This window comes from Salvelinus fontinalis, chromosome 31 (assembly GCF_029448725.1).
Source record: "Salvelinus fontinalis isolate EN_2023a chromosome 31, ASM2944872v1, whole genome shotgun sequence".
In the NCBI taxonomy this organism is placed as follows: domain Eukaryota; kingdom Metazoa; phylum Chordata; class Actinopteri; order Salmoniformes; family Salmonidae; genus Salvelinus; species Salvelinus fontinalis.
The window spans coordinates 41,696,309-41,708,856 of NC_074695.1; the positions used below are offsets into that span (position 1 = coordinate 41,696,309).

General features: G+C 43.9%; 1 protein-coding gene across 4 annotated transcripts in view; it reads left to right on the forward strand.

Moving 5' to 3' along the window:
* LOC129830271 (ephrin type-B receptor 2-like) overlaps positions 1–12,548 on the forward strand; it is a 69,554-nt gene that overhangs the window by 42,131 nt on the left and 14,875 nt on the right. For all 4 annotated transcript variants that reach the window (XM_055892722.1, XM_055892725.1, XM_055892723.1 and 1 more), the window contains exons 4-6: positions 4,690–4,845; positions 10,891–11,226; positions 12,410–12,534. In XM_055892722.1, coding sequence (XP_055748697.1) covers positions 4,690–4,845; positions 10,891–11,226; positions 12,410–12,534 — 617 coding nt within the window. The remainder of the gene's footprint in view (positions 1–4,689; positions 4,846–10,890; positions 11,227–12,409; positions 12,535–12,548) is intronic.

Below are 12,548 nucleotides of genomic sequence, written 5' to 3' on the forward strand. Positions count from 1 at the left end.
TCAATTTACCGCCAATCCTACAAACATGGCGCATTAAACTCATACACATCCACATCTCTCTCTCTCTCTCCCTTTCCCTCTTCCTCTCTCTCTTTCCCTCTCTCTCTGTCCTCCCCCTCTCTCTCACACACAGTTGATATGTTATTTTTACTTAACCACAGTGTTAAAAGATTCACAGGGCTGTGTAGAGGAGACAGAGTGGTAATGTGGTGGGCAACTTCATATTGGATAATATTGCTTTCAGTCCGACTGCTACTCCTGAACTCAGCCTCTCTTAGACAAGTGTCTCTACTTCGTTTCTGACAGAGACTCTTCATGCAGACTATGTGTGCATGCATGTGTGCATGCGTCTATGCGTGTGCGGGGTCCTATTTATAGCCTATATGGTCGGGAAACACAAACAGCTTCTGGCTCTAATTAGGAGAATGGCTCCGCAAAAAGTTGGCGATGTTGTCAGTGTCAATACATGGCAGTGGGTTGTCTCTGCCTGCTACTGGATCAAAGGCAGGCACTGTTTACAAATTGACCTTTGCTACGTGTGTACATTTTTGTTAAGCCTTTGATAAGGCCAAAGTTAAATTCTACTGCTCCACATCAGGCTGACTCATTAATTATTTCGTTTTGTCAAGAAGAATTGTCTCAAAGAACATGATTGTTTAAGTGTTTTCAGTTTCATACTACTGTAGTATCACATAATGTGAGCCAACTCTTGAGAGTGTAAAAGTGCAAACACTTTTAAATCTATAGATAGATATTTAAAACACTTTTTTAAATTTATAGATATTTTATAGTGCCATGTTTGAATCTAGGGTTGGGCCGTATCCAGATGTTCATATCCTCATACCTTCCTTCTCTCACATCGGGATTTACAGTATTACCGGCTTAGTACAGAAGGGGCTCTATTACCAGAATGGTAACAATATTAGCACTTTGTAATAGACAATTTCCATGGAGGCTGCTAGCTAAATATGCTAACGAGCGGAAACAAAAATACACAAATTGCAAAGACAGGTAATCCAGCTCATAAAGTTATACATGTATAGGTAGGAGCTAGCGAATGTCATTCATGGTGAGTTTGGACTTTTTCAAGCAAATGTGAACGAAAGACATTGTGCAAACTAAATGACCAAGTTTGGACGCATGCATGTCTTAAGGAATGACAGTACTGTGTACAGACTGTGTCTATGTGGAGTCTGGGAGTCGCTAAGGCAAGGAGCCTGCCTGCTCTGCTCGGAGAAGAAGATAGGGAGAAGCAGACTGCCCAGAACAGAGAGGAGAACAAACGCAAGGAAATCATGTTGCAGTGGCAGCTGTACAGATAACTCATTCAAAGGGCTTTGACCTCTCAAACATGGCAGAAAGCTAACACATTATGATGCCCCGTGACCTTATTAATTTAGCCACTTACTTAGATAACTAGCAAGTTAATCTTTAGGGTCGCCTTAACTCAGAATTCTTTGTTTTTCACACAGATCCTTTTTTTAAACGCAGATCTAAAATACAGATCTTATTGTAATTTTTGCTCAGCATCAAACAAATGTTGTGCTTCATTTGCACTTCTGCACTCGTTTGAGAATTCACAAATTGGCATTCTATCAAAAGACATCGCTTTGACTGATGTGTAGTCACCTTTCTCCAGTACTTTTCTCGGTGTAGCCAGCCTACTTTTCTCTGGTAAAATGCAAGATTAACTTTAAGCGAAACATTAGGAAATGTAGCTGGTTACATTCGTTCTGTAATAAACATTAGAAATATAATGGCCTTGCATCTCCCCTCTCGTATCAGTTTCTCGGGCGCCAGTGAATGGCAAACACAGATGAATAGATATTCACAAAAAAATACAGTTTGGATCAACCCAAAAAACTGGTCACAAGTAAATGAGTTAGGTTTTCTCAATTGAAAAATGCTACATTTGTTGAAACTAAATATATGATTAATTGCCAACTGTTTTATTTGATTATTACCAAACCGATATTTCAAGTTGCAACCTATTTCTTTCAACACTCGTTTCCGTTTGGTTAAACCTAATAAATAACAAATACAATACAATATATAATGTAACCCTTTTTTCATCTTGTTCCAAGTTCACTTTTTAATTTGGAGTTAACTATTCACATTTCTTCAATTGCATTACAAGCTATTCAATAAATTAAGTTGGTTCAATAACTTGAAATAATGTTTCCAAACAAATTCTTTACACAAGTCTTCCACATTTCATAGCCACAATATCGTAACCAAGCATTGGCTACCTTAATATAGAAACCTTATCTGGCTCTTTAGTATCACATGCCAGTTGTTTTGGTTGCTTTTGTTTTTTACCAGTATTTCCAGCATTATCCACTACTGTAGGTCTGCTACAGGTAGAAAATCCCAGGAAATATTATTTAATTGACACAAGCTGTCTCCAATCAGTCAATCAATGTCTGGTTGTGTGTGAATTTGTGGTGGGGGGGATCGCCGAACAAGTCAGCTACACTACCTGTGTTGCCATCAGCATTGTGTCAATGTGACGTTCTACCTGCTAGACAAGACCCTCATTTCCATTCACAAGATAGAAGATAGAATGCGTCAGCCGTCGAGAATTGAATCTACGATTCTTGAGCTTGGACGCTGTCATTGGACGTGACACAACGCGGGCAGTATAGCAGCTTTCATTGATTTCAAAGGAAGTGTTCCCTCAATGGCTGATGGCATTGCTGGATGCCCGATGGCTGTAGTGTAGCAGTGCCGTAAGCCAGGGGAGGCATAGCTCTATGAATCTTAATTGCGCTATGCTTATTATTTGGCAGGGAATACTTTTTGTAGATCAGTGATTCTACATCTCACTTTGCTCAAGTGAAGTTGTAGCTAAACATTTGTAAATTAGGGGCAGTTTAAAGGGAGTGCGCCCTCATTGGGGAAACCCATTCTTATGAATATATTCTATTTTGGTAGGATCCAGGGGCTGGGACGACTACACTGTGGCCTGAAATATTGATATCTGAGGATCACAGATTGTGTAACTATTTATTTATTGAATGAACCCTTATTATAGAATTGTCAAATCCTCTCTCCCCCTTCAATCCTCCTTCCTCTCTGTCTGGGTCCAGCCATGGGTGTTCCCTGGGTCCCTCTGTCAACAGACTTTCTTTTGTCTCGTCACACTGGCTGTCCTTTGACTGCCTGGGATTCCTATAGCTTCTCGTTGTGGCAAGTAGAAGATAGGACAGTTAGTCAAAGAAGGTTTCGGACCTCTTGGTAAATGAGACAAAAACTAAATGAATTCAATAACAACAAGAGACTAACACTGTTTCAATACAAGAGAACAATGTAAAGTTATCCTCCAAAAAGGGTAAAAAATATACTACTGTATATCAAATCAAATCAAATGTATTTATATAGCCCTTCGTACATCAGCTGATATCTCAAAGTGCTGTACAGAAACCCAGCCTAAAACCCCAAAACAGCAAGCAATGCAGGTGCAGAAGTATATATTTGTTCCCACTGTCATGACACAGACTGGCTAAATGCACTCCAGAGTGGTCGGGGATGGACTGCTACGTGTCTGCCAGTGTCAGACAGTCAGAGCCCACGTCCCAAATAGCACCCCATTCCCTTTGCACCACTTTTGACCAAAGCCTTATGGGCCCTGCCGCCCTGGTCAAAAGTAGGGCACTATATAGGGAATAGGTTACCATTTGGGACGCATCCAGAGAGTTGAGGAAGTGGCAGACAGGCATTTAATTACTTTCACACCATCTTGATTGGATTAGCTTGCAAAGCTGGAGGCTGCAGGAATCTTCACACACATCATTTACCCCTTTAGAAGACACCGTACATGGTTTTGGTAGGATATTGGTTAGCAGCATTTGTTGATTGGAACAAAGGTTTCTACACATAGACATTCTCAATGTCGGCAATCATGGAGGAGAATGAATGATGGAGCATATTAGCCTTTGGTAGTGATATGAGGATTTGGTATAGATGCTCCTCTTTCTCTTTAGCCCTATTTCAACACATACTCCACAGTTGTAGAATATGTGTAACCCCATATATTGTCCCCTACACTCTACCACCTCTCTCTCCCTATCACACACCCTTTGCCTTTTATGGTATAGCCATTCAATTCCAGACCTCCAGATTTCAAAGTCTCTTTGACTATGTCTCACTCTGTTCTACCAGAGTTTCAAATGCCACGAGACAAAAACCTGAATAGCAAGCCTCAGATTCCTGGAAGTTTTATTTTATTAACCATATGTGGAAGGACATGCCAAAGGTAATGTGTCTGTGTATTTCAAGACCAATATTTAACGATATGTCTGGGAATTTGTCTTTCAATCGACTCTGTATCCTTTTTTCTCTCATGTCGTCATATTGTATAATGTCTGGTATTGAATTTGTCACTCTTAAGTATAATAACTTAATTCATAACCTCTCTCTCCCACTCCCTCTGTCTCTTCATGTCTCTATCGCCATGCTGTGGTGTCATGTGTTGCCTTCTTGCTCTGTTGTTGTCTCAGGTCTCTCTTTATGTAGTGTTGCGTTGTCTCTCTTGTCGTGATGTGTGTTTTGTCCTATATTTTTAATATATATTTTTTTAATCCCAATGCCTTTTGGTAGGCCGTCATTCTAAATCAGAATGTATCCTTAAATGACTTGCCTAGTTAAATAAAGGTTAAATAAAAATACATCTGTCTTTCTCCTCTGCAGCGTGTGGCTCAGGGTTCTTTAAGCCTTCCCAGGGCGACCACCAGTGTCTCCAGTGTCCCATCAACAGTCGCATCACCAACGAGGGGGCCACCAACTGTGTGTGCCGCAACGGTTACTACCGCACCGACTCAGATCCCCCACTGATGCCCTGCACCAGTAGGTTCCTGGTTCTTACAGTACCATTCACTCTCCATAGGGGGTAGCACAGTGTTAAGGAAAGACAGTGGAGATGATCATACTACAGCTTATTTAGTAGGCTTTTTGTGTATTTAAGAATATAACGTTTTGCAGCATGCACATTTACATTTTGACTAATGAATTGACAAATGCTCTCAGGACATAATGGGCCATTATCAATTTGTGAACTGAGTTTTCATTTGGGATTTTGAATTTACTAACAGAATCGATCACCTCACCTCTAATAATTTAGGCCTAATGTGCCATTAACTATAGATAAAAGCACCTGTCTAGCAAAGACAGAATGAATCTGATATATTTTGTGCATATTGCAATGAGCACAAACAAAACTGCTAACCTATTCAACATCTGCTCTTTTAACAACACTCCAGTTCCACGTGTATATTTTCACATAAGAAATCCCAAAGTGATGCATACTTCTAGGTGCCCCGTACCCGAGGGAAAAACACGGGTTATGCTTCATCCTAGTATGTGGTAGCCCTCTTTTGTATACGCACTGAACTGGTGGAATGTCCCTTCCATTCTCTTCCATCGGTGCAACAGTCCGAAAAGGACCTCAGAGAAAATAGAGAGATTTGCATAAGCCTGTCCCTTATGAGGGGGGCAGCTGTTTTAGAATGTGAAAACATGGCCTGCATCCCAAATGGTACCCTATTACCTTTATAGTGGACTGCTTTTGACTCACAGCCCTATGGGTACCCTATTATGGGCCCTGGTAAGAAGTAGTGTACTATCAAGGCAATATGGTTCTATATGGGACGCAACCAGGGCCCCAATGGTGAGGTGGCCCTCAGCAGTCTCTTTCTGATTGAAGAGGCAGAAATGAGCGTGCATGGGCATTCTTTGTGTCTCTCAGATTCCGACAGGACGCTAACTAGCTAGCTCACTGCTCTTTTCACTGCTCTCTCTCCCTACTATTGAATATGTTTATCTGAAGCCTGATGGGGTTGAATAGAGCTCATGAAAATACTTTGGAGTCTTTGAATTTAGTGTCCGAATGATCAGCGAAGGTGAATACTTTCTGTTCAGTTGAAGTGTAGAGACTGTAGTTTTGTAACGTACTGTTCACTACTCCAACCACATAGAGGTAATTTATTACAGAGTTAACCAGTAGTCAACAACTCTGATCCTGGAGAGCTATAGTACAGGGTGTGGGTTGGGTTGGAATCAAACACTGCACCCCCTGTTGCTCCTCAGGACCAAGGTTGATGATGACCAGTGTCTGGAATATAGACCTTATTTAGCAGTGACCCTCCCTAAACTCTTCCTCATATTTTTTTTTTATTTTTTTTTTATTTAACCTTTATTTAACCAGGTAGGCAAATTGAGAACACGTTCTCATTTACAATTGCGACCTGGCCAAGATAAAGCAAAGCAGTTCGACACATACAACAACACATAGTTACACATGGAGTAAAAACAAACATATAGTCAATAATACAGTGAAAAAAATAAAAAAATAAGTCTATATACAATGTGAGCAAGTGAGGTGAGATAAGGGAGGTGAAGGCAAACAGATATATGTATAAATAAATAAAAATATAAAAAGGCCATGGAGGCGAAGTGAGTACAACACAGCAAGTAAAATAAAAACTAAAAAAAAACACTGGAATGGTTGGTTTGCATTGGAAGAAAGTGCAAAGTAGAGACAGAAATAATGGGGTGCAAAGGAGCAAAATAAATTAATAAATAAATACAGTAGGTAAAGAGGTAGTTGTTTGGGCTAAATTGTAGATGGGTTATGTACAGGTGCAGTAATCTATGAGCTGCTCTGACAGCTGGTGCTTAAAGCTAGTGAGGGAGATAGGTGTTTCCAGTTTCAGAGATTTTTGTAGTTCGTTCCAGTCATTGGCAGCAGAGAACTGGAAGGAGAGGCGTCCAAAGGAAGAATTGGTTTTGGGGGTGACTAGAGAGATATACCTGCTGGAGCGCGTGCTACGGGTAGGTGCTGCTATGGTGACCAGCGAGCTGAGATAAGGGGGGACTTTACCTAGCAGGGTCTTGTAGATGACCTGGGACCAATGGGTTTGTCGACGAGTATGAAGCGAGGGCCAGCCAACGAGAGTGTACAGGTCGCAGTGGTGGGTAGTATATGGGGCTTTGGTGACAAAACGGATGGCACTGTGATAGACTGCATCCAATTTATTGAGTAGGGTTTTGGAGGCTATTTTGTAAATGACATCACCGAAGTCGAGGATTGGTAGGATGGTCAGTTTTACAAGGGTATGTTTGGCAGCATGAGTAAAGGATGCTTTGTTGCGGAATAGGAAGCCAATTCTAGATTTGACTTTGGATTGGAGATGTTTGATGTGGGTCTGGAAGGAGAGTTTACAGTCTAACCAGACACCTAGGTATTTGTAGTTGTCCACATATTCTAAGTCAGAGCCGTCCAAAGTAGTGATGTTGGACAGGCGGGCAGGAGCAGGCAGCGATCGGTTGAAGAGCATGCATTTGGTTTTACTTGTATTTAAGAGCAGTTGGAGGCCACGGAAGGAGAGTTGTATGGCATTGAAGCTCGCCTGGAGGGTTGTTAACACAGTGTCAAAAGAAGGGCCAGAAGTATACAGAATAGTGTCGTCTGCGTAGAGGTGGATCAGAGAATCACCAGCAGCAAAAGCGACATCATTGATGTAAACAGAGAAGAGAGTCGGTCCAAGAATTGAACCCTGTGGCACCCCCATAGAGACTGCCAGAGGCCCGGACAACAGACCCTCCGATTTGACACACTGAACTCTATCAGAGAAGTAGTTGGTGAACCAGGCGAGGCAATCATTAGAGAAACCAAGGCTGTCGAGTCTGCCAATGAGGATGTGGTGATTGACAGAGTCAAAAGCCTTGGCCAGGTCAATGAATACGGCTGCACAGTATTGTTTCCTATCGATGGCGGTTACGATATCGTTTATGACCTTGAGCGTGGCTGAGGTGCACCCATGACCAGCTCTGAAACCAGATTGCATAGCGGAGAAGGTGTGGTGTGATTCGAAATGGTCGGTAATCTGTTTGTTGACTTGGCTTTCGAAGACCTTAGAAAGGCAGGGTAGGATAGATATAGGTCTGTAGCAGTTAGGGTCAAGGGTGTCCCCCCCTTTGAAGAGGGGGATAACCGCAGCTGCTTTCCAATCTTTGGGGATCTCAGACGACACGAAAGAGAGGTTGAAGAGGCTAGTAATAGGGGTGGCAACAATTTCAGCAGATAGTTTTAGAAAGAAAGGGTCCAGATTATCTAGCCCGGCTGATTTGTAAGGGTCCAGATTTTGCAGCTCATTAAGAACATCAGCTGACTGTATTTGGGAGAAAGAGAAATGGGGAAGGCTTGGGCGAGTAGCAGAGGGGAGGGCAGTGCTGTTGTCCCGGGTAGGGGTAGCCAGGTGGAAAGCATGGCCAGCCGTAGAAAAATGCTTATTGAAATTCTCAATTATAGTGGATTTGTCGGTGGTGACAGTGTTTCCTATCTTCAGGGCGGTTGGAAGCTGGGAGGAGGTGTTCTTATTCTCCATGGACTTTACGGTGTCCCAGAACTTTTTTGAATTTGTGTTGCAGGAAGCACATTTCTGCTTGAAAAAGCTAGCCTTGGCTGTTCTAACTGCCTGTGTATATTGGTTTCTGGCTTCCCTGAAAAGTTGCATATCACGGGGGCTGTTCGATGCTAATGCAGAACGCCATAGGATGTTTTTCTGTTGGTTAAGGGCAGTCAGGTCAGGAGAGAACCAAGGGCTATATCTGTTCCTGGTTCTAAATTTCTTGAATGGGGCATGCTTATTCAAGATGGTGAGGAAGGCATTTTAAAAAAATGACCAGGCATCCTCTACTGACGGGATGAGATCAATATCCTTCCAGGATACCCCGGCCAGGTCAATTAGGAAGGCCTGCTCGCTGAAGTGTTTCAGGGAGCGTTTGACAGTGATGAGTGGAGGTCGTTTGACCGCTGACCCATTACGGATGCAGGCAATGAGGCAGTGATCGCTGAGATCTTGGTTAAAAACAGCAGAGGTGTATTTGGAGGGCAAGTTTGTTAGGATGATATCTATGAGGGTACCCGTGTTTACGGAATTGGGGTGGTACCTGGTAGGTTCATTAATAATTTGTGTGAGATTGAGGGCATCAAGCTTAGATTGTAGGGTGGCTGGGGTGTTGAGCATGTTCAAATTTAGGTCGCCTAGCAGCACGAGCTCTGAAGATAGATGGGGGGCAATCAGTTCACATATAGTGTCCAGAGCACAGCTGGGGGCAGAGGGTGGTCTATAGCAGGCGGCAACGGTGAGAGACTTGTTTTTAGAGAGGTGGATTTTTAAAAGTAGAAGTTCAAATTGTTTGGGAACAGACCTGGATAGTATAACAGAACTCTGCAGGCAGTCTTTGCAGTAGATTGCAACACCGCCCCCTTTGGCCGTTCTATCTTGTCTGAAAATATTGTAATTGGGGATAAAAATGTCTGAATTTTTGGTGGTCTTTCTAAGCCAGGATTCAGACACGGCTAAAACATCCGGGTTGGTAGAGTGTGCTAAAGCAGTGAACAAAACAAACTTAGGGAGGAGGCTCCTAATGTTAACATGCATGAAGCCAAGGCTATTACGGTTACAGAAGTCATCAAAAGAGAGCGCCTGGGGAATAGGAGTGGAGCCAGGTACTGCAGGGCCTGGATTCACCTCTACATCACCAGAGGAACAGAGGAGAAGTAGGATAATGGTACGGCTAAAAGCTATGAGAATTGGTCGCCTAGAGCTACCAGAGCAGAGAGTAAAAGGAAGTTTCTGGGGGCGATAAAATAGTTTAAAGGAATAATGTACAGACAAAGGTATGGTAGGATGTGAATACAGTGGAGGTAAACCTAGGTATTGAGTGATGATGAGAGAGATCTTGTCTCTAGAAACATCATTGAAACCAGGTGATGTCATCGCATATGTGGGTGGTGGAACTGCAGGGTTGGATATGGTATAGAGAGCAGGGCTAGAATCTCTACAGTGAAATAAGCCAATAAACACTAACCAGAACAGCAATGGACAAGGCATATTTACATTAAGGAGAGGCAAGCTTAATCGAGTGATAAATAAGGGTCCAGTGAGTAGCGGTTGGTTGGGGTCGTGGCGATCCAGACAGCTGGCCGGGTATATGGCTATCGGTAGCAGCATAGGATGGAGGTCTGTTTGTAGATACCTCGTGCGTTTCCGTCGGTAGGTTCCGTGTAGTGGGGTTTTGTTCAGATAGCAGCCGATAAGACAGCTAACGATTAGCGGGCCTCAGATGAGCGTTCAGGTAACGCCGGGACGGAGGTGCCGGTTGGATAAATCCCTCGGGCAGATAACGTCGGCAGTCAGTCGTGAAGGCCCGGTGGGGTTCCGTATCTGCAGCAGCAACAAAGAAACGGGTCCGGATGGTGATGGAACTCCTCAGCTGGCTAGCTCCAGCATGATTTGAGTTAGCTCCGGGGTCGACGTAAGCCAATAGTCACACGGTATGCAGCTAGCTAGCTGCGAAATCAAGGTGCAAGTGTCCAGAGGCTGCGGTTGGAATCCGGGGAAACTGAGAGAAAAAAAAGTCCCGGAATGCTCCGGTCCGAGTCGCGTTGCACAAAAGTGCCGGTAGATTATCGAGCTAGAGGAATAGCTGATGACCACAAAACGTGGGCAGCTGAAACACCAACGCTAGCCAGCAAACCGGCTAATTTCGGGGCAGCTACAGATTAGCTTCTGGCTAGCTATCGGAGTAGCTTCTGGATTAGCTTTCAGGCTAGCTTCTGAATTAGCCCCTGGCTATCTTCCACGATGGATTTTCAGATTGAGGTAAATAGTACTTATTGTAATTGGTGAAGCGGGTTGCAGGAAAGCTTTTGCAGGAAAGCTTTTGTAGTTGAGTTCTTGGATAATAAAATAAATAAAAGATATGTGAAGAAAAGGTGTAAATATATATATATACAGGACACGACACGACACGACAACACGGAAAAATACGTCTGAACTGCTAAGCCACCTTGGTTTACTTTATATCCCCCCTCTTCCCTGACAGCCATCCCATCTGCGCCCCAGAGTGTAATCTCCATCGTGAACGAGACATCCCTGAGGTTGGAGTGGGGCGCGCCGCGCGATGGCGGGGGCCGCGAGGACGTGGTCTACAACATCATCTGTAAGAGCTGTGGAGGAGGCCGGGGAGGCTGTACCCGCTGCGGGGACAACGTCCAGTTCGTCCCCCGCCAACTGGGCCTGACAGAGACCAGGGTCCACATCAGTGACCTGCTGGCCCACACGCAGTACACCTTTGAGATCCAGGCAGTCAACGGGGTCTCCGACCAGAGCCCCTACTCGCCACAGTACTCCTCGGTCAAAATCACCACCAACCAGGCCGGTAAGCAACCAATAGACACAGTTCGCTACAGCAATTGATTCACTCTTCTCCAACAGTACCGTGTTCAAGTGTGAAGTTCAGTGGAGAGAAATAGTCTGCAGTGTGTCCAGTCTGACAAGGAGTGCCAAAGGAAATATTACACCGAATAGGTTTAGATATTTTGATGGACGAAACAATCCGTCATCCAGGTGTTTTCCAAGGGCAAGATCTGCATAAGTACATATATACTTCATCTGGTACAAACCATGTCTGTGTAAGGATGCTTAAGTAATATTTATGATGTCTGCATGAGATAGAGGATATTCCAGAATAATTCAGTGACAGAATGATTTGGGACCTTTATTAGTATTGAGTAAGTTGCACTGCATTTAGGGCGCTTGGTATACAGTATTCAGACATGACATTCAATGGACTGGGTGTTAGGCAGTGTTGTTATTGGGGTCAGGCTATCAGTTGAAACTCTCTGCCCTTGACACTGTAGTCTTTTCTCCAGTGCAGTAGCTGTCAGTCCTAATTACTGTCTGGGCTGGGACTGTAAAAATACCAAACTCAGGTTCCCATGAACCCCAGTGTCTCTGGGGCTGCTGGGACCTGCAATTACAGACTGTAAGGAGAAGCACTAATATTACATAAACAGGCCCTCATTAAGCCCTCATTAACGAAATGCCTGTGTGTGTGCATGTGTGTGGGTGTGTGTGTGTGTGCACGCACATGCCTGTGTGTCTTTGCCTACTGAGTAAATATTTCACCCCTTTGAAAACAAATACAATATTACTATTAGTATTTTCAGTGCATGGATGACTGTAATAGTACTTAATAAACCGCCTCCGATGTTCCTGGCTCTCAGTTCCTTCAGCACAGTACAGATGTCAGCCTTAAAGACAGGGTGCAGGACCAGGTACAGGTTGCTGCATCATTAGTCTAGTTCTTGATTGGCAGTTGGGATTTTAAAGCTGTCTGCTCCCGAGTGTTGTGGTGTTGTCACTAACCTTAACCCTTCTATCCCTGTCTATCTGAACCTGTATCTCTCTCTTTTCTTTCTCTCTCTCTCTCTCTCTCTCTCTCTCTCTCTCTCTCTCTCTCTCTCTCTCTCTCTCACTCTCTCACTCTCTCACTCTCTCACTCTCACACTCTCTCACTCTCTCACTCTCTCACTCTCTCACTCTCTCTCTCTCTCTTTCAGCGCCATCGGCCGTGTCGATTATGCACCAGGTGAGCCGGACCCCTGACAGCATCACTCTCTCCTGGTCCCAACCTGACCAGCCCAACGGCCTCATACTGGACTATGAGCTGCAGTACTATGAAAAGGTAAAGTCAGTTGA